General features: G+C 27.6%; 3 protein-coding genes across 10 annotated transcripts in view; 2 read left to right on the plus strand and 1 right to left on the minus strand.

The window, feature by feature from the left end:
• Positions 1–573: 573 nt before the first annotated feature.
• On the minus strand, positions 574–26,720 carry LOC130678018 (E3 ubiquitin-protein ligase ariadne-1). 6 transcript variants are annotated; one of them, XM_057485029.1, is made up of 8 exons: positions 26,596–26,720; positions 10,891–11,169; positions 10,236–10,403; positions 8,803–8,868; positions 8,497–8,712; positions 6,583–7,140; positions 6,265–6,491; positions 574–3,981 (listed from the first exon to the last, which is right to left on the minus strand). In XM_057485029.1, exons 2-8 carry the CDS (start codon positions 11,098–11,100, stop codon positions 3,900–3,902), a joined length of 1,527 nt encoding a protein of 508 aa, XP_057341012.1. In that variant the 5' UTR covers positions 11,101–11,169; positions 26,596–26,720; the 3' UTR covers positions 574–3,899. The 6 variants fall into 6 exon arrangements, with proteins under 6 accessions (XP_057341012.1, XP_057341005.1, XP_057340980.1 ...); XM_057485022.1 differs by lacking the exon at positions 26,596–26,720 and adding an exon at positions 26,204–26,345; XM_057484997.1 differs by lacking the exon at positions 26,596–26,720 and adding an exon at positions 14,800–15,021.
• LOC130678047 (serine/threonine-protein kinase ULK3) lies at positions 14,467–25,140 on the plus strand. 3 transcript variants are annotated; one of them, XM_057485042.1, is made up of 10 exons: positions 14,467–14,594; positions 14,728–14,891; positions 17,385–17,490; positions 17,602–17,753; positions 19,118–19,332; positions 19,571–19,797; positions 21,246–21,507; positions 23,668–23,859; positions 24,451–24,635; positions 24,793–25,140. In XM_057485042.1, the coding sequence occupies exons 3-10, from the start codon at positions 17,404–17,406 to the stop codon at positions 24,901–24,903; spliced, it is 1,431 nt and encodes a 476-aa protein (XP_057341025.1). In that variant the 5' UTR covers positions 14,467–14,594; positions 14,728–14,891; positions 17,385–17,403; the 3' UTR covers positions 24,904–25,140. The 3 variants fall into 3 exon arrangements, with proteins under 3 accessions (XP_057341025.1, XP_057341034.1, XP_057341043.1); XM_057485051.1 differs by lacking the exon at positions 14,467–14,594 and having other exon boundaries at positions 14,670–14,891; XM_057485060.1 differs by lacking the exons at positions 14,467–14,594; positions 14,728–14,891 and adding an exon at positions 16,053–16,071.
• LOC130677979 (uncharacterized) overlaps positions 26,710–27,759 on the plus strand; it is a 39,476-nt gene continuing 38,426 nt past the window's right edge. The window contains exon 1 of the mRNA XM_057484959.1: positions 26,710–26,848. Coding sequence (XP_057340942.1) covers positions 26,764–26,848 — 85 coding nt within the window. The 5' untranslated portion in view covers positions 26,710–26,763. The remainder of the gene's footprint in view (positions 26,849–27,759) is intronic.

Consider the following 27,759-nt stretch of genomic DNA (forward strand, 5'->3'; position numbering starts at 1 on the left):
TTATACTATTGCCGCTCTATTGGTTAGAAATTAGTCTGTTTTGACTTAATCCAGACACTAATTCCCAGTGTCAATGCAGTTAATATGAAAAATATAATGCGTAGCGCGGGATAAAACACAATTTCAGAATCCGGGTGATGTCAGCCCTCACCTTCGGCTCAAACCAACTTCACTCTCGTCTGGAATCGTCTCGTTTCATCCCTTATATTGAATGAAATTATTAGTAACTGGTTTTAAAAAATTTTTGTAAGTAATTAATATTATATTAATTATACAATTAATGGAAAAAAAAATGATAGCAATGAATTTTTAAAAATATTTATAAGCTCAATAAAAATTAACATATATTTGATTATTAAATGGTAATTATTGTTCTAAAAAAAAGGAATAATTAGTAACTGCTTATAATCAATGATTAAAATTTATATTAATTGAAGATGAGTACAAAAATTATGTTCCTTGTGTCAAAGAAAAATAGTTGGATTAATTATAAAACAAAAATTACAAATAAAAAATAAAAAATTAATACTAAATCTATTTATAACAAAATCGTAAATATCCATACGGTAATTAAATTTTTTTTCCTGTTTATTTATTATTATAATTTCAATTATCACATCTATCATTTCCATGTAATTATTCTAATTCTATTACAATTACATTTATTATAATTACGCCAAATTTACAAATACTTAACTTACTTAAATAATTAGCAAGCGAACACGATTTTTTGTTATTTTTTTTTAAATAATATGTATAATCATAAGTAATTATTATTAATTATTAATACAGTTAATTCATCGACAAAAATAATTATTTAATTTTACAATCGAGTTATTACGTCACCAAACAAAATTATGGTATAATAATTAAAATTATTGTCTAATTATTATTAATAATTAATGATTTTTTACTGTGAATCAATAAAAATATTTTTAAAATTCATATATTTTAAGATAAATTGCAAATTAATTAAAAAAAAAAACATTTTTTAACATGATTCTGAAACTAGCAAACGTCTGGTAATTTTTGGATTTTCTTTAAATCGATAAATTATAAAAAAAAAATATTTAAAAAAATTTGCACCTATAGATTTTTTAATTTTCTACATGTGCATTTTTGAGTTTTTTTTTTTTTGTAATTGATTGGTTGCAAAAAAAATCCGAAAGTTTTAAATTGTCTGCTAACTTCAGGATTAATTTTTTTAACACAAGATTTCTTTTCTCTAGAAAATAAAAAAACTATCAATTGAAAATCTTTATATCGATCGTATTAATTACCGTGATAATTTTTACAAACTTAATTAATTTTCTATTTAAATTAATTACACTCTGTTCAGTGTAACGTTAATTATTACTCACTAAATACCTACCGAATTTCTAATTATAATTAAAAATTTGTAAGAATTATTCACAGGGAATACGATCGAAATTAAATTTAGCAAATTAATAACTTCCTCATTTAAATGAATTAAAAAAAAATATATACATATATATGTATATGTCTAGACGCATTAATTTAAAAGCCAATTGTTGGAAAACTATAAATATAATAAATTTTTTAAAAAATTAATGCATAATTATTTAAAATTGATTTTAAAATTAAGTTTTAATAGTACGCAGTTTAAATTGTGGCAGTTTTAGCCTGGACGTATTTTCATAAAATTGAAAAGAGATACAACGATTAAGAGTACATATAATAAATGTGTATATATTTATGAAAAATAAAAATAAAAGACAAAGAGAGCAATGATTGAATAAATATATTATTGTTCAAATAATTATAATATTTGATAATAATGATCATAAAAATGATTTCAACGATAAAAAGTTAAAAAAAAACATTTTTACCCGAGATCGTACACTCGGAAGATTAATTTTTTTTAAACAAATTTTATAATAAACAATTATGAGTAACAATATATTTATTTATGTATATCTATCAATAACATTTATAATTGATGTCATTGCTACGTTGTATTAATAGATAAAAAAAAAAAGGAAAATGAGATTTATTCTCAGTACGTCCATATATTAGCTTGCTAAATGATAATTTATTTATTAAACTTTTTATTTACTTATAATTTAATTGATTACCACTAAATTATTATAATTATATATGTATATAGATTAGAGTGGCCCGTTTGGAACGACTATTTTTTTTTACTCCCACTTCAAAATATTGTTGCAGAGATTGAAAAAAAATTCCTGAAAGTTTCAGCTCGGAATTTTAATTTTAAATACTTGACATTTGATTTTGAAGTTTCCCATTTAAAATCCATAGGAAAGTTTGAATTTTTAAAAATTCTCTAGCTCAGTCGCATTTCAAGTTATCGGGTCGCCGTCTGCGACATTTTGTAGGTAATTCAGTACTTTTTAAAAGTCTCCTTAGTAATTTTACTGAGATTCTAATTGTTTTTTCTGTATTGGTTCTGAAAATCATTTTTTTAATAATAATTTGGGTTTTTAGTTGATATTGACTTAATAACGAAAGTTTCAGTAAAAATGCAGATATCGATTTTTTAAGAAATTTGATTCTCTACAAAAAAGGTCCTCTCAGTTAAGTGGCTCAAGTTCTTCGTTTACGTGATATGGGAATTTTATTAATTTTGTAAATAAAATATTTTTTAAAAAATTCGACCAAAGCCTTTCAATTTTAATTTCAAATAAGTAAATAATTTTCTTTTTATTAATTTAACCCATTAATGAAAATACGAAGGATTAAATTTGATGAGCTTCGGAAAAATTTTTGACAAATATTTTGTTTACAAAATTAATAAAATCCCTATATCACGGGAACGAAGAACTTGAGCCACTTAACCAAGAGGACCTTTTTTGTAGGGAATCAAATTTCCTAAAAAATCGTTATCTGCATTTTTATTGTAACTTTCGTTATTTTGTCAATATCAACTAAAAACCCAAATTATTATTAAAAAAATGATTTTCAGAACCAATACAGAAAAAACAATTAGAATCTCAGTAAAATTACTAAGGAGACTTTTGAAGAGTATTAAATTACCTGCAAAATGACGCAATCGGCGACCCGATAACTTGAAATGCGGCTGAGCTCTAGAATTTAAAAAATTCCAAACTTTCCTATGTATTTTAAATGGGAAACTTCAAAATCAAATGTCAAGTATTTAAAATTAAAATTCCGAGCTTAAACTTTCAGGGAATTTTTTTTCAATGTCTGCAATAATATTTTGAAGTGGGAGTAAAAAAAATAGTCATTCCAAACGGATCACTCTAATATATACATACATACATATTAACAAAAAATTTTTAATTAACGGCCAATAAAAATATTTCTTTTTAAAATTCACTTGCACCACTTTATTTAAATTCATTTGGCCGTTTATTTATTAATTTTTTTTTATTTTTTATCTAACACCAATCACTAAAAATCAATTATTTAATGTTTATTATTAATTTATTTATTTATTACTTAATTTAAGTTTAAGTATCTCGAACCGCCACTGTGTAAGAGGTATTACATTTAAAAAAAAAAAAAAATAACGAAATATCGATCCGAGAAAAAAATAACACCATCACAATAAATATGTAACATTAATAAGATTAATGCGCATAATGATATTTATTATTATTATTATTATTAGTAGTATTATTGTTAATAATAATTTTACTTAAATTTCGGGGCCGTCAAAATTTCATAGATTTTTATAATAAGCATCGAGAAATAATATTAATTTGTTGTTAAATATAAATATTTGAATAGAGAATAACTTTGGCGACCTTATTTTCTTTTTTTCTTTTAGTTTTAATTTTAATTTTTTAATTATTTCTTTTCGGGTTATCACAGATGAGGCGGTCACGGAAAGGGAAAGGATTAATAACTGGTATTGACACTTATTTTAAATAATAAGCTTTTAATATTCCATTTTATTCCATGTAATCCCACCATTCTTTTTCGTATCCTTCGTGAACGTGCTCTAACAATACTTTCCTCCGGCTGTCGCAGTACCTTTAATTATAAAAAATAATTAATAAGTCAAGGGTATTTTTAGACGATACCCCCCCCCCCTTCATATAAATACAGTAGGACCTCGTTATAAGACTAGCTCGGGGCTGTAGGGGAAAAAATTCTTGGAATTGAGGTACCCCCACTATTGTGATTAACAGCGTTTGCGCCCAAACGTTAATTAATTATGTGGTACCACGAAATTTCAAGTATTCTTTATGAAAATAAATTATTTAATCTAAAATCATTATGCATGTACATTTTATCTCGATTTTAGTCGTAATTGTCGTTAGTTTTATAACGAGGTTTCGGCGCAAAACTTTTATTAAGTTGTTGGTGGGGGAAGCGTTCCGTCCGAATTTTAACAAATTGGGAGGAAGAGTTTTATAACGAGGTCATACTGTAGTATTAAGATATGCTAAAACGAAAAACTTTCAGAAATAGTTCGAAATCCGTTTTTTCTGAATGTATTTTGCACTGAAAAATGTTAATTTGTAGCATTAAGTTGATTGTCTTTTTCTGTGTATTTTCAGAACTTTGAAAATCGTTTAAAAAAAGGTCGTCATTGTGTCACTGACTTTACTCTTAGCCGTTGTAGAAACTAATTTGCTAGTGGAATTTTATTGTTCTATTTTATGTAAACAAATCCGTAGATTACGAAAATAATAATAAAGAAGCTCAACTCCGCCACGTTTTTTAAATAAATAATAAAATTACACTAGGGTCGCTGAGACACCGTGTATTTTCATGAAATAACTTATATATCGCGTGCCAAATGCCAAAAGGGCGTATAATTTTTTTTTTTGTGCCAATCGTTTTGAAAACATGTTCTAAGCCTAAAAATGAAAAAAAAAATTTCCAAAGCCAAAAGGGCGTATGTCTCAAGTTATACGCCCTTTTGGCTTTAGGGAATTGAAAATTTAGTGATCTAAAGCCAAAAAGGCGTATAATTTTTTTTGGTAGTAGTCGACTTTTAATTGTATTTAAAGTTTAAAAATAAGATTGAATATTTCAAATTTAAAATATTTTATTATTAAACTAGTAAAACTAGAAACAAATTATATTTAATTTAACATTTTATAAAGATAATAATCAAAATTTTTTAAAATTAAAAGAGAAGAGAAACAACTTATATTTAATTATAAATTTTAAATAATTTATTTGTTTACTTGATACTACGGAATTTCTATTCGAAATTTCGAAAAATTTTGATTTTTTTTTTTACGCCCTTTTGGCTTTAGACCGACAATTTCCTAAAGCCAAAAGGGCGTATATCTTAAGATACGCCCTTTTGGCGTTAGTATGTCAAAAATTTTTTTTCTGCAGATCTTTACGTTTAGAGCGATTCTAAAAAGAATGGCAAAAAAAAATTTTTTTATACGCCCTTTTGGCATGAAACCCTATCTAACTGCTGTAATACGCCCTTCTGGCATTTGGCACGCGATATATATTACTGTAAAACCCTATTAAAATTGGTATTGTATTAAAGGGCAAAAAATTCTGAATTGGAAACCACAAAAATGAACCCTTTGCAGTTTATTGTATTCGCGAAAAAAATTAATGAAAAAAAAAATGGTCGGGCTCGCGCGCGCCACCAACCTCAGTTACTGTTGCGTTGTTACCGACCGCATGATTAAACGTAAACAAATAATTTTTTTTTTTTCATTAATTTTTTTCGCGAATATAATAAACTACAAAGGGTTTATTTTTGTAGTTTCCAATTAAGAATTTTTCGCCGTTTAATACAATACCAATTTTAATAGGGCTTTACAGTAATATATATAAGTTATTTGATGAAAATACACGGTGTCTCAGCGACTCTAGTGTAATTTTATTATTTAATTAAAAAACGCGGGGGAGTTGAGCTTTTTTATTATTTTCGTAATCTACGGATTTTTTTACATAAAATAGAACAATAAAATTCCACTAGCAAATTAGTTTCTACAACGGGTAAGAGTAAAGTCAGTGGACTATTAGAATAGTCAACACTTTTTTGACCTTTTTTCAAAAATTTCTTTTAAACGGGTTCTGTAAGGAAAAATCTTAAAAAATTCCTAGATCTTCTTTGGACTCCTAACTATGCGATAGAGTTCTTACCGGCGGTGAAAATCCTTTTTCAATAAACATTTTAATCAAATTTCGGAGGCATATTTGCTGTTTACAGTAGAATATTCGAAAATTCATGGACACAAACGACCCATGTTCTCGGAATTAGGGTTAATAATTACGTATTTGTTGTATACTTAAATTCTAAAAGTAAATAAAATAATAATATTAATAAATTACCGATATTTATCTTGAACTTTCTGTTTAATATCAGCAAGATTTTCACTAGTGATATTTCTCTCAAGATATTCGGATAATACTTCAGTAGCTCCTTCCAAATCTTTCTGGTTTTCTTCAAAAATGACCGATTGATTGTTTTTACGTAAGTAGTAAGCAAATACATAAGTGTACGTAAGTGTTTGCCTACACAGACATAAAATATCAACGGCTTTTTTCAAAAACTGTACCTAAAATATTAAAATAAAGTATGTAATTAATAATAATAATAAAGTAATTAAATGAATAATTAATTTAGTACATAAATAAATAAATACTTACCTCAATCCAAGACATGTTGTGCTGCTGCATTTCTTCCATTTTTTCTTTAACACTTGCATAAAGTTTACTCTCAAACTTAAGCGACTGCAAATGATTCATGTAACGATTGCAATAAAACAGATATCTCTGTAATGCTGATCGTGATTTTTGTTGAGTATCACGAGCTGCTTTAGCCTCTTCTTCATCATAGCGATTGCAATTGTACCAACTAGAGCCATGTGGTTCCCAGGGTCCCAAACATACCCAACAGAATTCTGTCTTACAGTTTTGATTTTTACAAATCATGTGATTACAGCCACCGTCTTTCTCAATTGTTACGTTACACTTTGGGCATTCTTTAGTGTTTGCCGCAATCCAATTAGACGTTTCTGAATCATCGTCACATTTCTTAATCCACTTACGTAGCAAATGACATTTAACTGGATCGTGCCAATTTTCCCCGCAGTGAAAACAAAATGTATGAGAGCATTTACATGTCACTGGTTTTGGTTCGACATATTGCACTTTTATAGCGCTATTACAGTCTGGTGATGGACACCACCTCAGTAATCTGTTACACTTAAATTTTTTTGTTTATTAATATCAATTGATTGGTTAATTTATACGTCATGGTGACCACAGATTTTTTAAACTGGAATTCCCTGACTTTTCCAGGTATTCCAGTCAAATAATTTAAAAATTCCCTGACCAGTAGTAATAATAAATCATTGGAAATATTTATTTAATTCAAAATAAAATGCTATCAGTCAGTTCAATAAATAATCAATCATTGTCGTTAAATGAAACTTTAATTTATTATTTGTCAATGTTCATAGGTTTTTTTTATTTATTAAATGAATCATTTTTTATTTTTTATTTTAAATCTGTTTTTATATAACTTACTCTATAATAAAATATAAATAAATTTTTCATTTTCCCTAGAATAAATTTCATAAATAAGAACGTTTTATAGAATATTAATAAAATATTAATCAAGTACGCGAATAATAAATATAGTGAAACTTATTAGTTCAATACTTGTGTATACTTTTAATGTTTTTGGTTTTTTAACTTGTCAATATGGATGTTAATAACTTGAAGATCCTGACAATTGGTTTCTACTAAGACTTTTTTTTTCTAACAGCCTTTTTAATTATAACTGCATCATTTTTTCGCTATTGGAATCAATTTCTACTAATTTTTTTTCGAGATAAAATTACAATCGCATTCGCGCCGCGCCACTTTTTGAACAGTTTTGACAAAAAAAAATTATCGGATTTTTTCAGTCAAAAGAAAAGAAAGTAAAAATTTTTCCAGCTTTGTGTCGAAACTCCCTGACTTTTCCCTGATTTTCCAGTATATTTATAATTCCAACATTTCCAGGTTTTCCAGAAATATGGCCACCATGTTTCATCTCATAAAACTTGAAATTAAATGAGTAATTTTCGAAAATTTTCAAACTATATAATCCACAATTATATATTTAATAGAGGTAAAACTAATAGTTATTATGTATTGAAAGACCTTTAAGAATTAAATTTAAGCATCTTCCCTTGGTGAAAATTTTCTCTAGATTAAATAATTTCAGGTAAAAGCCAACAAACGTTGCCTCAAAATAACAGACTTATATTGATATAAAAAATATTTGAAAAATGATAAAACTAAGCGATGGTTTACTGGTTTTTTAAAATAAGATCAAGTACTTTAATCTTTATCTATTGAATTATAATCATCAACTTTAATCTTCATCCTACAAATCCAAAATAAACTTTAAAAAACCCTCAATTTAATTGAAAATTGAACTATAAACATTGTTCCAGCTTTGTGACGAAACTCCATGACTTTTCCCTGATTTTCCAGCATATTTATAATTCCGAGATTTCCAGGTTTTCCAGAAATGTGGCCACCATGTATACTTAAAAAATATATTCTTACCTCGACAAAGCTATTTGTGATAAGATGCTGATACTTAAGTTTAACTTTTGAATCTCTTATTAAACGCATGACACTGGCATCATCTACGAGAATATCGCAAGCGTGGGCGGCACAAGCTATTGTTTGGCCAACACCCTCTTCCATTATTTTAGTTGTTAAATATTCACCCCAACACGCGGTACAGAAACGATGCCCGCATTCTAAACCGGTCATCATCTTAAAAAATAAACGAACATAAAATAAAGTTAAAGTCAATCGATAAAAAAATGATTTTTATTTTTTCATAAATTTTATTTTATTATTTACCGAAGATGGAAGTGTGACGAAGCAAATTCCACATTCTTCAGTGCCGTTTGTGGAAGTTCTTCTAGACTATAATATTAAAAATGATTATTTAGATACTAAAAAAAATTTTATCTGAGCCATATCTGTATGATAAAAATAATTAATCTGATTAATTTTAGTATCCGTGGAAAGATCTTGAGTTTAATTTTACTTTTCATACTTTCAGGTGTTTTTATATGATAATTAGTTTTATATTTTTAACAAAGTTTTGCACTTTTCTTCTTTATTGCACTCGAGAGCACGGTACTGTCCTTGTTGCTACATGAAAGCTTTACATACCATAGTTTACTGAGCTTTACTTAATCAGAGCTTTCATTTTGGAAGAAAACTTGAGTAAAATTATCTACAGACCCGTCTTAAATAATTCTAAATACGGTTAAAAATTTTGTCCGATTTTCCAGGATAATTGTCATGGAAATTTAATAAAATTTATTAGTTTTACATGAATATAGTTCACATAAGGTAAAAGCTCCTATACCCGCTCACTTTTCATTGGAGTGAGATTAAATCACTCAATATAAATTAATAAATAAAATGAAAAACCAAATTTTTTTTTGTAGTTATTTTTTGAAGTTTCGAGTATTAGAATAAAATTTTAGTTTGAAGAATAATGTTGATAATTAATTATTATTAATTTTTTAAATAAGCTCCTTGAGTGGACCCATCGTCGCTCACTAAAAGTTGTGATGTACCATTACTCGATCAACACATGGCCCTATAGTCGCTCAAAGACAATATCAATTAAACTATGATAAGTTTATTGATTTGGACAAATAATTTATAAATTATACTACTTTATTCTTTCATAATAAAAATTTCATGAATTTTAAAAATGTATTTAATAAGATATAGTTTTAACAATTCTTAAAAAATTTGACGTAACATAAATTTAATCTAACAAATGAACGTTAAAGTAAAAAATGCCCGGCTTTGCGCGATTTTGAAAACAGTCATTTAATTTTAATTTATAATCTATTATAAAATAATTTGATACATCATATTTTGATATATTTAGATTCACAAATAATTATTTATCAATAATAAAATTTTTAGTTGTAATTTTTTTTATAAAAATTATAAAAAAACGCCTTAAACAGTTAAAGTGAGCGACTAAGGGAACTGAGCGGGTATAGGGGCTTTTACCTTAATTAGAAAAATGAAAGCATGATCTTCAATGAAAATACAAGAAAACTTTAAAAATACATGTTCTATATGATTCATCAAGATATTGAGCTGGATTTGTATTCTCAAAGTTTTAAAAATACAGTTCCAACTTCTTTTTTTTTATTTAATGACGTATTCGGCTGCTTATCCTGGGCTTCTCAGAGCCAAATTAATTAATTGACTCATGGACAGTAAAAAAAGTATAAGAAATGAAATAGTTAAAAAATTACCGAATTTTGTGATCGTGAACGGCTGATTATTGAGCCTTTACGAAATGGATTAACAACACGTGCTTCGGAAAATAATTTCTCTTGATCACCGTCGTAAAATCGCTCCATCAATTTTTCTTTGTCCCATTTAAAGTGATTCAGAAGAATTCGTGTTGTTGTTGCTGGTATCTTTATTATTTAAAAAAATCAATTATAAATTTTTTAAAAATTATCAATTAATTTACTCGTCTTTCAAATACAATTTTTTTAAAATCAATAGTTTTAAGTCTAACAATTTTTAATTAGTAATTATCTTTATCATTAATAATAATTATAAAATTACAAAACATTTTTTAAAATAAATCAGTTTTTAAAATTTATAATAAAATTAAAAAATAATTAATGAGTGGAAATGTAGCAGACATGACAATTTTTTAAATGCATATAAAAAAATTAAATAATTAAAACAATAAAATTAAAAAAAAATGCATGTACGTAATTTTGAATTTTCTGAACATGCATTTTTTTCATTTTTGGTTTATAAACATTTTAATTTATTATTTAAAATTTTTTAAACTGTCAGAAGTCCGCTAACTTTACTATCATCCATAATTGGGATTTGTACTTTACATAATATTTATATATATCATAAAAAAAAAAAATTATATAAACCTACTTCAACAACAGTGTTAACTTCCTTGATAGAATCAACCATGTGCTGTACGATTTCTTCAGTAGTTAATACTTCAAATGGATAATCATCAGTATCATTGCTACGTTCCCTTGGATTACCAGCCTCTATTTCCATTGCAAAGTCAACATCATCGCCACTAGATTCATTGCCTGAATCAACTTCATCATAAAGAGTCTCTTCCTCGGAATCCATTGTTATTTAACAATAACTTTCTACTTTTTTATCTCAAATATCACTTGCCAGCTTTCTTTAACTTCGAATCTACAACAACAATCATCATTTTTAAATTTAATAAATATCACAATTAAGTTACAAAGAATTTAAAACTAAAACTAATTAATATTTGAATTAACCTGATTATTAATTTATAAAATAGCAAACAAATAATGATGATTGATATAAAGACAACAAAGAATGGACATGACCCTTGTGTAGTTCTACTTTATGACGTCACACAAAAGAGATTAACAATAAACCATTACTCATTAACCTCGTTTTGAATAATTATTAAATACAAGTAAATTAGTAATTCAAATTTTGGTTGACAATTTAAACTTAAAATTTATATTGATTTAATAAACTTATTGTTTATTATTATTATATGTATTTTATATATATATGAATGTGGTTAGACACTTATTGTTTCACTTACAGAAAATATAATAGGACTTTACTGTACTCTAAATGTACTATATAGCACTGCTGAAGAAATTTCTTTTTTTCGTGCTTAGCACCAGCTCAACTGTACTGTACATATAAATATATAGATGTGTATAAATATATATATGTACATGGATACATGAAATGTTTTTATATCGAGGCAAAATACTATACATGAATTTGCAAGGTAAAATTTAGTTCAAAGGACATCTATAGTATGATAAATTGCGCTACCAACTTTAGAACTGTATAAATTTTATGGATACTTAATTAATTAAAGATTCAAAAATTTAATTATATGAATTATTAGTGTAAGCTTGAAAATTTTACACTTGAAGAGTAAGTACGTGGATAAAATGATTATTTCCTATGAAATTATTAAATTAAAGCACTTTTTTAAGTTGGCGGCCATGTTTATTTTATATGCGGCAAAATAAATTTTAAGGAGGTTCGAGCAAAAGGGCACATTAATAGGTCTACCAGGAAAATCTCTACCTTAAGGCTGGGCTGTACTAAACGAATTTTTGAATTTTATTTTTCTTTTAATTTTTTAATTAATTGTTATCACAGAAATTTTTATAGCTTCCGAAAAAATGTGAAAGACAAAATTTTTCAGAAGGTTTTCATCATTCGAGTGACGTAATTATTCAAAATGTAATTAGAAAAGTAAAATTCAAAAATTTGTTGAGTACTGCCGACCCTTAAGACTATTGAACCATAACCAGGCTTACCACAAGTAACTGTACCATACAACTATACCAGTTTCAAACACTACCCGCGAAAATCTAAACCAATCAACAATTCTACAATTTAAGAACTCTCTCACATTACAACTCTACCAGATTACGACCCTGGTGGAAATTTTTCGGACTTTTCTCTGAAAAAGTGTAGAACTGAGTTTTGCAAAGAAAATTCCGAAAAATTTTCACTAAGGAACCCTCCCTGATTAAGAAAAATGATTTAATCCATGCTAAGTGCATATCTACATATCACCCAATTCAATGGGTTTTAAATAATTTCAAATTATTTTGAATGTTTTGAATCGTTTCGAATAATTTTTCTTAATCAGGGATCCCAGTAACGAAGTCAACCATAACAATCGCTTCCATAAACATCTCTACCACAATACAGGTCACCCATAAAATGTCTACCATTGGCATCTCTACCATTTTCAAGCCTACCATAAATAACTCATCCACATTTCAACTATACCAGAATAAATCGCTGCCAACAAAAAACATCTCTACCATTTTTAAGCCTACTCAATAAAAACACTACCAGAAAAGTAACTCTGTCTTTATCATATTCTATGTACTTATTTACATATATACAAAGTTCTAAATCTTAAAGTTGGACAATTCCTTTTTCATTAGATTCGCTCTCACCTCGTTAACCTGGTGGAAATTTTTCGGACTTTTCTCTGGGAAACTCTGAAAAAGTCTTTAGAACTTTAGAACTGAGTTTTTCAGAGAAAATTCTGAAAAATTTCCACCAGGGTAATTATAATAGTAACGAAACATAAATATATTCAAGATATTGTGATATTTCAAAGCATCAGATTATAAATTTTATAAAATTCAAAGAAATATTTATTTTTTTTAATAAATTTAACTCACTGTCTTGGGTCACGGTTAAAATTTATTGTTTTCAATTGTGTATATATCGACCAATTAAATTAAATTGCTACCGAATACGAACCTGGTGGGAATTTTCAAAGTTCTAAAGACTTTTTCAGAGAAAAATCCGAAAAATTTCCACCAGGAGAGCAATACAATTAATTTTTGTTACCAAAACAATGTGAGATATATATTTTTTGTAAGTATACCAAAATTTAAATAAGAAAAAAAATAAACTGTTTTTTAAAAGGTTAAAAAAATGATGATCCTGAAGTTAGCAGACAGTTAAAAATTTTCGAATTTTTGTTTCAATGACTTAATTTTAAAAAAAAATAAATATAAAAATATGCACATGTAGAAAATTAAATAAACTATAGGTGCAATTTTTTCAAATATTTTTTTTTCTAAATTTATTGTTTAAAAAAAAATCCAAAAATTATTAAACGTCGGCTAACTTCAGTATCATAAAAAAATGATACTAAAGTTAGCAGACGTTTAATAATTTTTGGATTTTTTGAAAAACGCTCAACTTAAAAAAAAAAATTTCACAAAATTATACCTGTAGCTTTTTTTATTTTCTACATGTGCATATTTATAGTTTTAGTTTTTTTTTTAAATTAAATTGTTAAAAAAAAATCTGAAAATTATTAAACTGCTCTAGGATCATGTTAAAAAAATATAATAAAGGAAATGTATTTAAAATATTCAAAATTTAAATGTATTTTCATAGATAAATTTAAATTTATGAACAAAGGAAATAAAATAAATTGAATATTTATTCAATAATATAAATTTTTAAAATCGTTTAATGTATCGATGGTGTATTATTATAGTTATAAAAAATATGACAGAAATCAGCTGACAAAGAATAATCACCGTGACACTAGACTATTAACTATCACCCACGGTAAGTTTTATAAATATTTATATTTCCCATTATTTATTTTTAAACATTGATTGAGTAATTAATTTTTTCATACCCTCAATTAAATGACTTTTTACTTTCAATTTGTTGATGCAATTGTTTATTTATAAAGTCATTTTGAAATATTTTGTAGCTGACCACAAAAAAAACAATTCTTGTGTTTATTTAATTTTCAAACTGTCTTCACCAGTTAATTAATCAATTTTATTATTTAAATTACAACTTTTCTAATTTTATCGATATTTATTTTTTATATTTATTATAAAATGAATTTATCGCTCGCAAATAAAAACCTGAATGTCGTACGTAAGTAATACGACAAAATGACTAATTTAACGTCAATGACATGAAGTAATTTGAGAATTGTATACGAGATTCCTGATTCGATATTTTTTTAATGTAATCAGCCAATCATTGGTTTGAATTTTTAATTAAAAAAAAACTATATCAAGTATTACTTATAATTAATAAAAATAAGTAACGTTGTAAGTTATAAATAAATAAAAGAAAATGTTTATAAATATAAGTGAATTATATATTAATAGTTCAAGGAGATTATTCAATTAACTCTGGTTAAAAATACATTTTTTTTACAAGGATTCTTTTTTTTGTTTGCAGTATTTTTATAAAATTATCGATTGAAAATAATTTAAGATTTTTTTGCTGATATTATTTATTTGAAAAACTCACCTGAAGACTGATCAAAGCATTTATTTTTTTTTTAAATTCGTTATTTTCATTTGTATAGAAATATGAACTGCACAAGTACGATAATTTAACAGGTAAATATTTAAATTTTTAAAAATAATTTATGACATTTTAATATTTTATTTAAATGGGAAGTGATAATTTTAAAATTTATTTAATTAATTAATACGAAATATTGAGTAAATTGTGTTTACTGACAATCGCATCCAACAACAAGCGCCACTGTGTTTTATTTTAGTAATTAAATTGGTTTGAAAAAAATTTTTTATCACGTAGCGCTGTAGTCAAAATTTTATTAGCGGGAATTTTTAAATTATAAACTTTTGTTATCGATGAAAATTAATAATATAATAGAACAAGAAAATTTTAAATTGTGTGCATAGGAACTATTCTTACAAATTATGGAAAATGTCATCGTCATCATTATTATAAAATAATAGTAAAAGCAGCCGACTATTTTAATATTTCTAAATAAAAATTTTATATTGGTAAATAATAATTTTAAAAAATGCATACAAACAACTTTTTGAATTATTTCTGTGCATATTTTAGATAATTTATTGTGATAATGTGTAATTTATAAATCAGAACAAAAAATTTTTTTAATGTCGGCGGTTATCAGCCGTATTATTATGAGAAATTTCCCGGGTTGAAATATCTAGCCTCATCGAACCCAAGTAAGCCTCAATCCAGCCTCACTGAGTAAAAAAAAGCATTTTGAGCCTCAAATGATGTTCAAAAAGCCTCGATGAGCCTCAAATGATTTTCAAAGATCCTCAAGAAGCTTCGATGCGCCTCAAATGAACTTAGTCTCGACTATGGAATTTAAATTCGATTAGTATTATTTGAGGCTCTTTGATCACCATTTGAGACTCATTAAGGCTCTTTGAGCATCGTTTGAGACTTTTTGAACATCATTTGAGGCTCAAAATGATTTTTTTTACTCAGTGAGGCTGGATTAAGGCTTACTTAAGTTCGATGAGGCTAGATATTTCGACCCGGGATTCCCGTGATTATGGTGGCTGCACGAAAAAAAGAAAAATTGTAATTTTATATAATAATTTCAGGATTTTACTCAACTATTGAGAGAAAAGTAAATATTAAACTTCCTAACAGACTCTATTTATGGTACATTACGGTAATTGACTGTAGATCCATGGTAAATAACGGCAAAAATACCGCACAATATAGTCAACCTACCGTAAATTACCGCGCGTTGAGTATATTCTGCGGTTTTTTTTACTACATATAATAGTAAGTTTACCGCAGTTTAACCTAAAATACGGTGTCTACTGTGGAATACGGGTAAATCGGTATAAAACCGTAATTTACGGGGATTAACCGTAATTTACTGTATTGACGTAATTGAACGTAGACCTACTGTAATTTAGGGTAAATTGGATGCGACAGAGTTGTAAAGTGCCCTAGCGGATCCGAATTACGGTAAATACAGTGATTTACCATAAATTACGATAATTTGCCGTAAATTATGGTAATCTGCGGTAAATTACGGTAAATTGCTGCAATTTACCGTAATTTACGGCGCCTAGCAGAATTACCGTAAATTACGGCAATTTACTGTAATTTGCCGTAGATTACCGTAATTTGCCGCAGATTACCGTAATTTACGGTAATTTTGCTAGGCGCCGTAAATTGCGGTATATTACGGTAAATCACTGTATTTACCGTAATTCGGATCCGCTAGGGTGTCCTGTTGAAAATTTATAGAAAGAGTTTCAATAATATCATAGCAATATTTACCATATATAAACATACAAAAATCAGTCTTTAATATTATGAAGTGTTGCCATATAATATGGGAAATAGTACTAAAGTGTGAGAAATGAACTTTTTCCATAATACATGGAAACTATTCCTCAAATAGTAAGGAAATGGTTAATATATTATGGAAACATTTCCTATAAAAATGGTAATATTTTCCATAGTGTGTAAAAATCATGTATTATATGTCTATAGGAACCATTTTTATATATATATAAAGACAGGATTTTTTCCCAAAAGTTTATTGAAACTATTTCTATAAATTACTTTCCGTATATGATTTTTAAATACTACAGAAAAAAAATTATTCAGTCAAAAAGTTAAATGTGGCTTGTGGTTGAATCTTTAATTGAATCATCATTTCTAAACTATAATTCATGATGTCGCGATATCAAATCTATCAACTGAAATTTCTTCCTAAATTTTTTTTATGACTAGTAAATAACAGCCGAAATTTTTAAAATAATCTATATACTAGCACAATTTGAGCGTTTTAATATCTTATTTTAATTCATTAATAAAAAATTGGATTACCAGAAACTGGGGCAGAGTATGAGATTGTCTTTAAAAATTTAACTCAATAAATATATGATCGTGGAAAATTTGGAAATATTAATAAACGTATTCAAAGTTAGACCAAAATGTACTAAAATAAATATTGGAATTTTCGGATTTAAGTTAATTGGAGATCCCACTTTTTAAATTAAAAGCGTACATAAAAATTTATAGAATAATTGTTCGAATAATAATGATAATAACAATAATAATAAATAAATTATGCTCAGAATAACAGAATAATTAAAAATGGCATTGCCAAAATTAAATGATTACGCACTTCTTGAAAAAATTGGTACTGGGAGTTATGCGACAGTTTACAAAGCAGTAAAAAAGGTAATTAACCCAATAATTCATGTACAAAATAACAATATTAATTAACTTGTTAATTAAAAAAATTTCCTCGTTATTTTAATCTTGATATAATTAATATTCTATATATAACAGGATAGTTCCCGCGATGTGGTTGCAATTAAATGTGTAGATAGTTCAACACTTTCAAAATCAGCAATCGATAATTTAATTACAGAAATAAATTTATTAAAAGTACTGAAGCATGAGCATATTGTTGAAATGAAGGATTTTTTTTGGGGAGAGGGGTCAGTACATCATTAGTTATTAACTATTAATATTTTTTAACGCCATTCTCAGACTGTGCCCCCCATTTTTGAAAATTTTCAATAACTTTGAACTGTCATAAGCGTATAAAAATTTTATCAATTATCAATTAACCTAAAAAATTTGAAACTTTAGTTGAAAAAAGAATAACGTAGTAGTAATTTTGCCGAGATATAGATTTAAAAAAAAATTTCTCACTGGTTCCCTGATCAAAGGAAACGATTCAAAACAATTCAAAACGATTCAATTTTACTACTATATAGATATACATTCATCATTGAGTGAATCGTTTTTTTGAATCAGAGTTGATATCAATTGGGGGTAGCACGACTTGTAGTTCGCGGATAAAATATCCGCGATAAAATATCCGATAGACAAAATATCCCCGGACTAAATATTCAAGAGACAAAATATCCTGTCGATAAATCTTATTTAGAAAAATATATTTTAAGTAAAAAAATAATTAATGGTTTTCGATAAACGGGTACCGTACCATTCCAAGCAGACGTGTTGACCTATTTCCAAAACAATACCCACCCAAAATCTGTGAAAAAGGGGCACAGTACGATTTCAAGCGTATGCTTTGATCTATTTTTAATATCACACTCAAATTTAATGTGCAAATATATTAAACATTTTTGATAAAAGGGTACCGTACTATTTATATGAAAAGTATATATAGGGTAGAAGAACCGTTTTTGGCCACTTTAGGGCCAGTTTTGAACACTCGAAAAATTTAAATACAATAATTTGTAAAAGACGCAGTGACGTAATTAATTTTTAAAATGTGTTTAAAAATACTTTTATCCCACGATTAAAATGGAAATTTTATTTTATACTCTTTCATTAACTAAAATAAAGTATTAAATGTCCAAAAATGGAGCAGTGGCCGCAAATGGTACTTCTACCCTATTATAAGATATTTTATCTATCGAGTGTTTAGTCCGGGGATATTTTGTCTATCGGATAACATGTATTTGGATATTTTGTCTTCGGATAATAAGTGACGGTACCCAAATGGGAGTTAAACGAAATTTGTTGAATAAATTTTAGCCTACAAACTTTAAAAATTCGAATTATAAAATTGACATGATTTTACTGAAAGTTATTTTTCAAATTTCGTTTAACTCCCAACTGATACCTACTGTAAGTAATTTCTTTTTAAATTACGACTACGTTGTCCTTTTTCAATTAATGCTTTAATTTTTTTCAATTAATTGATAAAATTTTGATACGCTCATGACAGTTAAGATTGAAAATTTTTAAAAAGTGGGGGACACTGTCTAAGAACGCTCTTAATTTGTTAAATAAAATTTTATTTATCTTATTTATTAATGATAATTAGACAAATATACATTGTTATGGAATACTGCAATGCCGGTGATCTATCGACATTCATAAAAAGAAAAAATAAATTACCGGAAAATGTGTGCCGTAAATTTTTGCAGCAGCTTGCACTTGCACTCAAGTACTTACGTTCTAACAATGTATGCCATATGGATTTAAAACCACAAAATCTTTTACTTATTAGAAAACCCACACTAAGACTTAAAGTCGGAGGTTTGTTACTAAAAATATTATTTAATATGTATGTGTGTATATATATATTTTTGACATTATTGAATCCTGCAAACTCATAAACTAAATATAATCTTTAAAAATAGTTGTAGTTGAATTGATAAAAAATTTTGGTGTTTAACGATATCGAATTTATTTCATGAATTCCCAGGTTTCGATAATTAAAAATATAAATTTATAACAATTACTTAAAATAATAACAAAAACTATATATTAATAGATTTTGGTTTCGCTCAATATTTATCTTGTGATGAACATAAATTTTCAATTCGTGGATCACCACTTTATATGGCACCTGAAATATTACTTCACCATGAATATGATGCGCGTGTTGATTTATGGAGCGTTGGAGTTATTATGTATGAATGTTTGTTTGGTAAAGCGCCTTATTCTAGTAGTACTTTAGAAGAATTAGCTGAAAAAATCAAAAGTTGCCGCCCTATTGAGGTAAAATTTAAAAAAAAATGACATTAGTACTTTTAATACATTTTAAAATAATGTTAAGTTACTCCTGATTAAAAACACTCATTGAAAAGTATTGAAAACGATGAGAATTGAATGCTTTTGAATAAATCCTATTCCACAAAGTTTTCATCTAGACATAAAATTGATACTTTTCAATTATATTGAATCTAAAAATAATATAAGAATTTCTAAACTTCCAAAGAATTGAAAAAAATTCAAATGAATTGACATTTTCAATCTTTCTGAATACTTCCACTGGTGGAAATTTTTCGGACTTTTCTCTGAAAAACTCAGTTCTAAGGTTCTAAAGACTTTTTCAAAGTTCTAAAGACTTTTTTTAGTTATTCAGACCAAAGTCCGAAAAATTTCCACCAGGGTCTCAATAACAAAATAATTTCACATTTTGGGTCACGTGTAGGATTGAAAAAAATTCAAATAAATTGACAGTTTTTAATCTTTCTGAATTTACATCAATACCAAAATAGTTCCATATTTTGGATCTAGTGTAGGATTGAAAAGAATTGAAAGAAATTGAGAATTTTCTATTTTTCTGAATCTTTCTCAATACCAAAATAGTTCCATATTTCGAGTTATGACTTGAATTGAGGTAAATTAAAATCCATTCACATTTTCCAATTTTTCTGAATCTTTTTCTAAAATGATGAAAGATTGAATTCTTTTTAATACTTTTGAATTCCATTCTAAAAATTAGAAAGTATTCAAATGATCAAAATTTCAATTCCATTTAATATTTTTCAAAATCTCCGTATGGATTGAAAAGAATTGATATAATTTTCAATACTTTTCAATGAGTATTTTTAATCAGGAAATATTTTTAAAGAAGTAATTAGATGAATGGAAGTCTTATCATTTCACACGAAAAAATTAAAATAAGTCTGCTTAAATTTAGAATCTACGTTGCCTCGGTTCTTTATAACATTCTATTAAAATTGCTGCAATTAATTTCTAACATGTGCACATGGACCAAGTTTTAATTTTTTCCATACTGTATAAAGTGCTGCCTTACGTTGACTTTTTTCAAAATTACTTTTGATAAATCTTGAATTTTTATTTTAAAAAATTATTTGAATCTTTGAATTATTGAAATATCTACTTATACATCTGTCATATTTGATATTTATATGTAAATTTTATTATCAGTATGTGGAAGTTAGAAAAAAATCAATAAAACGAATAGCAACGTAGAGAATTTTTAAGTTAAAATTACTCAGTTTTGTACTGTGAGGACATCTAGCGTTAATTAAAATTTTTACAACCTCTTTAGTGGAAATAACACTTAAATATTATTAGAACATTATGCTTCATAGTGTTAATGGTAAAAATTAAATTTTTGCTGGATGTTATTGTTGTTATGTACAAAAATGTTTAATTTACTTCTGAAGAATTATCGATAAAAACAATTATTATAGATACCGAAAGGATCACATGTATCTAATGAATGTAAGGATTTATTACAATCGTTATTAAAACACGATCCCGCAGAGCGAATAACTTTTGAAAATTTTTTCGCTCACGAGTTTTTGGATCTCGAACATGCGCCGACGCAAGAAAACTATGAAAAAGCTATTGCATTGATACAGTGTGGTATAAAGGAAGACACGGAAAAAAATTATCAAGAAGCATTTCAACTTTATTGTAATGCACTGCGTTATTTTGTACCAATCTTAATGGGTATGGACTATTTTACTTTTAATCGTGAGGCACATTAAGGAAAATTCACACTTTTTAGCTCGCTGATTAAAACTTGGATTGAATCTGATTAATATCGATTACAATTCAAAATATATGTTATTTTCAGATGGAATTCGTTAAAAGAATTTTAATCGGAAAACAATAAGAAAAAATTATTATTTTCTAATTGAATCCGATTAGAAAACTTCAGTCGGATTTGATCGGATCCAATTAGAAAATAGTATTTTAATTTTCCGATTGAAATTCCATCTCTAAACATGAATTAGTGAAAATAAGTGAATATTCGCAAATTCCACGTAAGGATGGGCGATTTCTATCGATATTTCAACTATCAATGTTTTTTTTCTGAAGTATCGATGTTTTTTATCAATATTTTTTGGACGAGATATATCGATACTCGATAATAAAAAACTAAAAATATCGATGTTATTTTTTCAAAATCGCCCATCTCTAATTCCAAGTGCAAACCGAACCACTAATTTCAAAAAGTGGTTCGGTTGGCACTCAGAATTAATGAATATTCACTTATTCATGTTTAGAGAGCAGCCAATCAATCAAAACGCTCGTGAAAGCATTCTGAATGAGTTTCAATCGGAGTTTTTAATCAGAAAACCTCTGATTGAAAACTCAGATTGGATCCAATTAAAACCGATCAGTGCTGCCAGATCGTGGGATATTTTTACCCCTTCCCGCGGTGAAATAACATGGAGTGTAATGGCAGGAGGGGGTAAAAATATCCCACGATCTGGCTGCACTGAAACCGATTGAAATCCGGAGTAGATAGTATTTTCCGATTGAATTCGATAAAAAAATTTCAATCGGATTCAATCAAAAAACAATTTAATTTTTCCGATTTAAATCCGATAGATATATTATTTTCCGATTGAGTTCGGGAGAAAAATTTCAATCGGATCTATTCGAAAATAATATTCTACTTTTCCAATTGATCAATCGGAACGCTTCCAATAGCAACCGATTGAAATAGAATTGAGTTTCAATCAGTTTTTAATCAGGGAGCCTCTGTAAAAATTCCGATTAATTCCGATAGAGAAATTTAAATCGGAAAATGATATTTCATTTATTCTGAATGAATTCGATTGAGTTTCAATCAGATTTACTCGGAGTTTTAATCAGATGATCAGCACATTCTTTCGGCTAATGTTTTTTATTCTTAAATTACTTTTGTTATCTCTTAATGATTGCTTAAAAAAAAAATTAAATGCACTCGTTTCGGTTATTTGATAGTTAATAAAAGTAGTAATAAATCGCCATGTAGTACAAGGCCTTAAACTATTAGAATATTTTTGTTTATCAGATTATATATTTTCCATTGTTTCACTATCTTTTTACGATAAGAAAAACTACCGATTCAGATAACAAACTAATGAATTAAACAAATAACAATAGTATTTTTATAAGGGGACCGTTATCTTTGAAACCGCTTAAAAAAATTTCATTGATTTCCATTTAGGAAATTTTTCCTAAAACATAAGAAAAAACTATGAGAATATATTTTTTAAGTTTTCGTTTAAGAACAAAATATTTAATAATACAAATATTCTACTCATTTCTAACTTTCTGCAAGTGAAGGAATTTTCATAAATTTTTTAGCTCAAACAAGAGTTTCTAGTTGTTCTAAATGAACATAAAGTGGAACGGAAATAAACGCAAGCATTGAATCAATAAATTTAAATTCATTACATCAATACTGTAAATATTTCAAAGTGGACCCTGAAAACTGTACACGGTCTGTAGGTTTTTCAAAGCTCCCGGTCCCCTCAAAAAATATATTTTGAATTTACAAAACAGAACTTTGTTTTCATTCAGAAACACTTTTGCTATTTCTATCAAAGGGCCAGTTTTCCTCACACCCGCATTGCTAGTATATCTATATACTGTTAATATATAGATATACTTGCAATAGTCCCTGGTGGAAATTTTTCGGAATTTTTCCTGAAAAACTCAGTTCTAAAGTTTTGAAGACTTTTTCAGAGTTATCCAGAAGAAAAGTCCGACAAATTCCCATCAAGGGTATTTGAACCCCGGGTTAAAAAAAATTTCGGATTAAAAAACTGGCTCTCATAGCTTGTAACATTAAAACTACCGATTAAAATCGTATATTTTGTTTACTAACAATAGATGAATCAGATTCACAAAAAAAAAGGCACCTAAGACAGCGAATCAACGAATACATAAATCGTGCGGAAAAGCTTAAACAATTGTGTGGTGATAAAACTACGTCAAATGAAGCTAATCACCAACTGTTGAAAGAACACAAACAATTATTAATGAGACAGCAATCAACGAACTCATTTCCTTATGCCGAATTAAGTTAGTATTGCTCATATTAATTTAAAAAAGTATTTAAATGTAATAGAACTTAAACAATTCAAAAATATCTAGTTAGTTAAGTATACTTTGAATGACGTAATATTCCTTATTGTTATACAATTAGTTATATAAATACGTATACTTAATCCTATATATATCGTGTGTATAGTTTATGACATTGAATAGTAAGTTAAATAGTATTACAAAATAAAAACAATAAAACTTATCTATAATTTTAATTACGTCAATATTTAAATATAATGTACAATATATATACGTATATATATTTCGTGCAGAAGCGGATTATATTTTGAATATCAATTACCAGTAAACACATACTATAAATAGCCTATGAGTCATAAAATGACTCATGAGCTTCTGAGAAGTCAAAAAAAATAATTTATATTGTTTTTACTTATATATTTATATACATATAAATATAAAAAATTCTTTATCGAGAAATAAAAGGAAAGATAACGTAGAATTAAAAATAAATATGACGTTTTATAGGCTATCATAGTTATAAATATCATGTTTATAAATACCCAATCTATGTAAAAATAAATATTTATTATTGTTAACTATTGACAGAATGTTTGAGTAAAAGCACATCCGACATGGCGTCAGGTCTTGAAATGGGCGAAGTCGGAGAACAGTATTTTGCAGAAGGTAATTACAGCCTTGCGCTAGAGAAGTTCAAATCTTGTTTAGGGATTCTTGTGCGCGTGCTTAGCAAAGAACCACCAGGAAGAAGAAGAGAACTTCTTCATCAACAGGTAACTGTTGCTTAAATGTCACGAAAAAGCACGTACTTGATATATATTATGACATATCACTTTTTTATCTTAATCTTACTATCCGTTTATCGGCCTTAACTACTAAGATGACGTAATTAATAAAAAATGTTTTTGTTTCAAAATCTTCATCGTTTAGATCCAATTGTGGATGAAACAAGCCGAGTGTACAAAGGGACTTCTTGCGACAAAAGGAGTACCAGATTTGACTAAATCTACGGAAACTACTGATCAATGTCGTCTATCATAGCTCATTAATTTTCTATTAATAAACGCCATTAATTGTTTACAATATTGTTTTTATTAAAGCTAATCCCTATTAAGAAAGCTCATTTTCAACAATTAATTCAAAATGCGGTAGTCCGAAAAAACTAACGCCATTATTAACTGTTAATAAATAACAGCGTTAATCCCTGATTAAGAAAAATGATTTAATCCATGCTAAGTGTAAATCTACATATTAGTCGATTCAAATTGTTTTAAATCATTTCTAATCATTTTTCTTAATCAGGGATTATACAATAGTTAAAATGAGCTTTGTACAAAATAATTCCTTAAAATATTTATAGGTTAAGTTACAAGGAAATAAGCAACACATTTAATTATTAATCGTTTATTTACATACACATTATAATTACATAATATAAAAAAAAGTGTAACCTAAAAAAAAAATGTTGATTAGTTTCACTAACCTCCATCTTGTTGGCGTCCAAGCCGAGCGTCTTTCTGCTGCGTCATCAGTAATGAAATTGCTGAGGGCGCCAGTGTCGCCTGACACCAACAACACTTCCTGTAGTACAATCTGTTAAAGAGCGCACAGACATAACGGTCACGACTGTTGCTCACCGATGCCGTCATGGAAAATTCCCATTCTCGAATGTTCTTCCCCTCTCCCCTTCCACGTCGCTCAACCTTTTACCGCCCCCATTAAGCGTCCCTTTCCCCTTTCATGTATCGAGTATCTTTTGTTTGAGCAGGTCTCTCCCCCCACCCGACTCATGACCGCGTGTTTCTTCAAAAGCTCCGACAAAACTACTCCCTCCCCCATTTAGCGGCAAAATTCTCTCCCCCCACTCCCAGTACAACTTTCCACAATACTAAGACGTTATATACAAATATATATTCATTACTCATTTATACATATAGTCTGTGTCAATGTTAGCCTCCAGATATAGATATATATGGTATGTACATTATATAGGTATATGTGTACATATAAAAATATATAGTCGTTATATACCGGATATACGGCAACGTCGCAACCGTTAAGTACATAAGGGCGAGAGCGGGCTTTTGCATGAAAAAGTTTAGGGTGGGAGGCGAAAGAAGTGGCAACGTTTCAATTCAAATCTGCCAGATTCCAATTCCTCACCACACTGGCGGTCTTCGGTTTAGATGCATGTGCACAGACTTGACGTCCGTAGACAAAACAGTTAACAGTTACACACGGTTTTGTTGTTGTTTATATGTATATGTATTATATATACATACACATATGTATATTTATAATTAGTGTATATACATATATAGATACTTTAAAATGTACTTACCGTATATTACATCACTAATTACATTTTTTCGTGACATCGCGTTATTTTTTTCTCGTTGGCGTGAATAAAAAATTAACTATTAAAAAAATATATATACAAAAAATTTTTTTCGCGCATGCGGGGCGTCAGGACGCGCACTCTTGTGTTTTTTTTCACTACCACTACGACCACTATCACTACTACAACTACACTACTATCAACACCAAAGTACTATAGTTTAGTACAGACTATAAACTAATTCTATTATAATTTGTGTGGTACCGATAGGCTGCAGGCTGGCAAACGGACACACATGAAAAGTCATTGAAACAGAAGAAAGTCTACCAGAAAAAATAAAAAAAAAAGAGATAGAGAGAGAGAGAGAACAACGTGTTCAGTGTGGATTAACTTACTGGTGGCAGCGGGTCTCTGATGATGATGTTGATGATTTGACTGTTTCAGTTAATGATTATCGTCATTATTAGTATCAGAACTGTTTAATTACCGAGTGTTGATGTGTATAGTGCTGTGTGCCAGGTGCAAATGTGTACTGGCGAGTAAGTGTACCATACACGTGAATTATGTGTATGGATGTACAGTCTAGCGAAATGGGTGACAGGAGTTTTGATGAGGATGTACAGATCGTGAGGTGTCACGTTGAGAAAAGTAAGTTTTGTTTTATACTTTTTCATTTGTTTACGTGTTATTATTTTATAAGAATATGGAGGTTAGTTTTTTTTATCAGTGATTTTTAGGTTAGAAATTATAATGCTGTGGTTGTACACTAGTGTTACAGTGTGGGTGATACCAGTATTTAAAATTATTAGTGTTAATTAGTTACTTCCAATTAATATTTTTTTTACTCATTTTTAAATTTAAATTTAAATTTGAAATTTATAAATTTTTTTAATTTATTACATTTTTATTAGTTTTGTTTAGTTTCAATATCTATTTTATATATGTACATATATATGTATATATGTATATATTTATTACAATGATTACATGCCGGTAATTTGTGATATAAAATTTTTGTTGGCGCGCGTGGCGCTCCAGTAAATTTATTCATATTCTGTCTTATTCGCGCCTGTGAGATAAATGAAAAGCGCGCGCACTGAGAATTCAAGTACATATATATGTATATACTGGTGATTAGTCGACCGCGTGGTCTGATTGACATTTTTTTCGATGTAACATTGAGGCAAAATTTAGTACAGTTGAATGTAAGTTCGTAAAGATAAAATTTTGTGAAAGTATTAATTATTAAAAACTTAACCGGATGTAAATTTTATAACTGAATGTAGAATGTCAACTTTTTTAACTTATGTGAACCGAAACAAAAGAAATTAAAAATAGACGATATGTGTAATTAGCGAGTTAGATAGTCTTGGACAGTAAGTGTTGTTGATAACGATGGTTTTAAATAGACGACAAAATGGCAAATATATTTTAATGACATTCGATGTCTTTGCGTTGATGATAACAAAACTAATTACGTTTAAATATTTTACATAAATTAATGTCTTCAATGATTTGATTGGTATCTTTTAAATTTATTTTATAGTTTTAATTCAAAT

The sequence above is a fragment of the Microplitis mediator genome, chromosome 1, assembly GCF_029852145.1.
Source record: "Microplitis mediator isolate UGA2020A chromosome 1, iyMicMedi2.1, whole genome shotgun sequence".
In the NCBI taxonomy this organism is placed as follows: Eukaryota; Metazoa; Arthropoda; class Insecta; order Hymenoptera; family Braconidae; genus Microplitis; species Microplitis mediator.

Bases quoted from the DNA above. Each gene is read 5' to 3' on its own strand.
- LOC130678018 (XM_057485029.1), bottom strand. From the start codon at position 11,100: ATGGATTCCGAGGAAGAGACTCTTTATGATGAAGTTGATTCAGGCAAT. The intron at 10,404-10,890 runs GTAGGTTTATAT...TAAATAATAAAG, and splicing joins AAGTTAACACTGTTGTTGAA to ATACCAGCAACAACAACACG. The intron at 8,713-8,802 runs GTAAATAATAAA...TTATTTTTTAAG, and splicing joins TCGTCACACTTCCATCTTCG to ATGATGACCGGTTTAGAATG.
- LOC130678047 (XM_057485042.1), top strand. From the start codon at position 17,404: ATGGCATTGCCAAAATTAAATGATTACGCACTTCTTGAAAAAATTGGT. The intron at 17,754-19,117 runs GTCAGTACATCA...AATGATAATTAG, and splicing joins GATTTTTTTTGGGGAGAGGG to ACAAATATACATTGTTATGG. The intron at 23,860-24,450 runs GTTAGTATTGCT...AACTATTGACAG, and splicing joins ATTTCCTTATGCCGAATTAA to AATGTTTGAGTAAAAGCACA.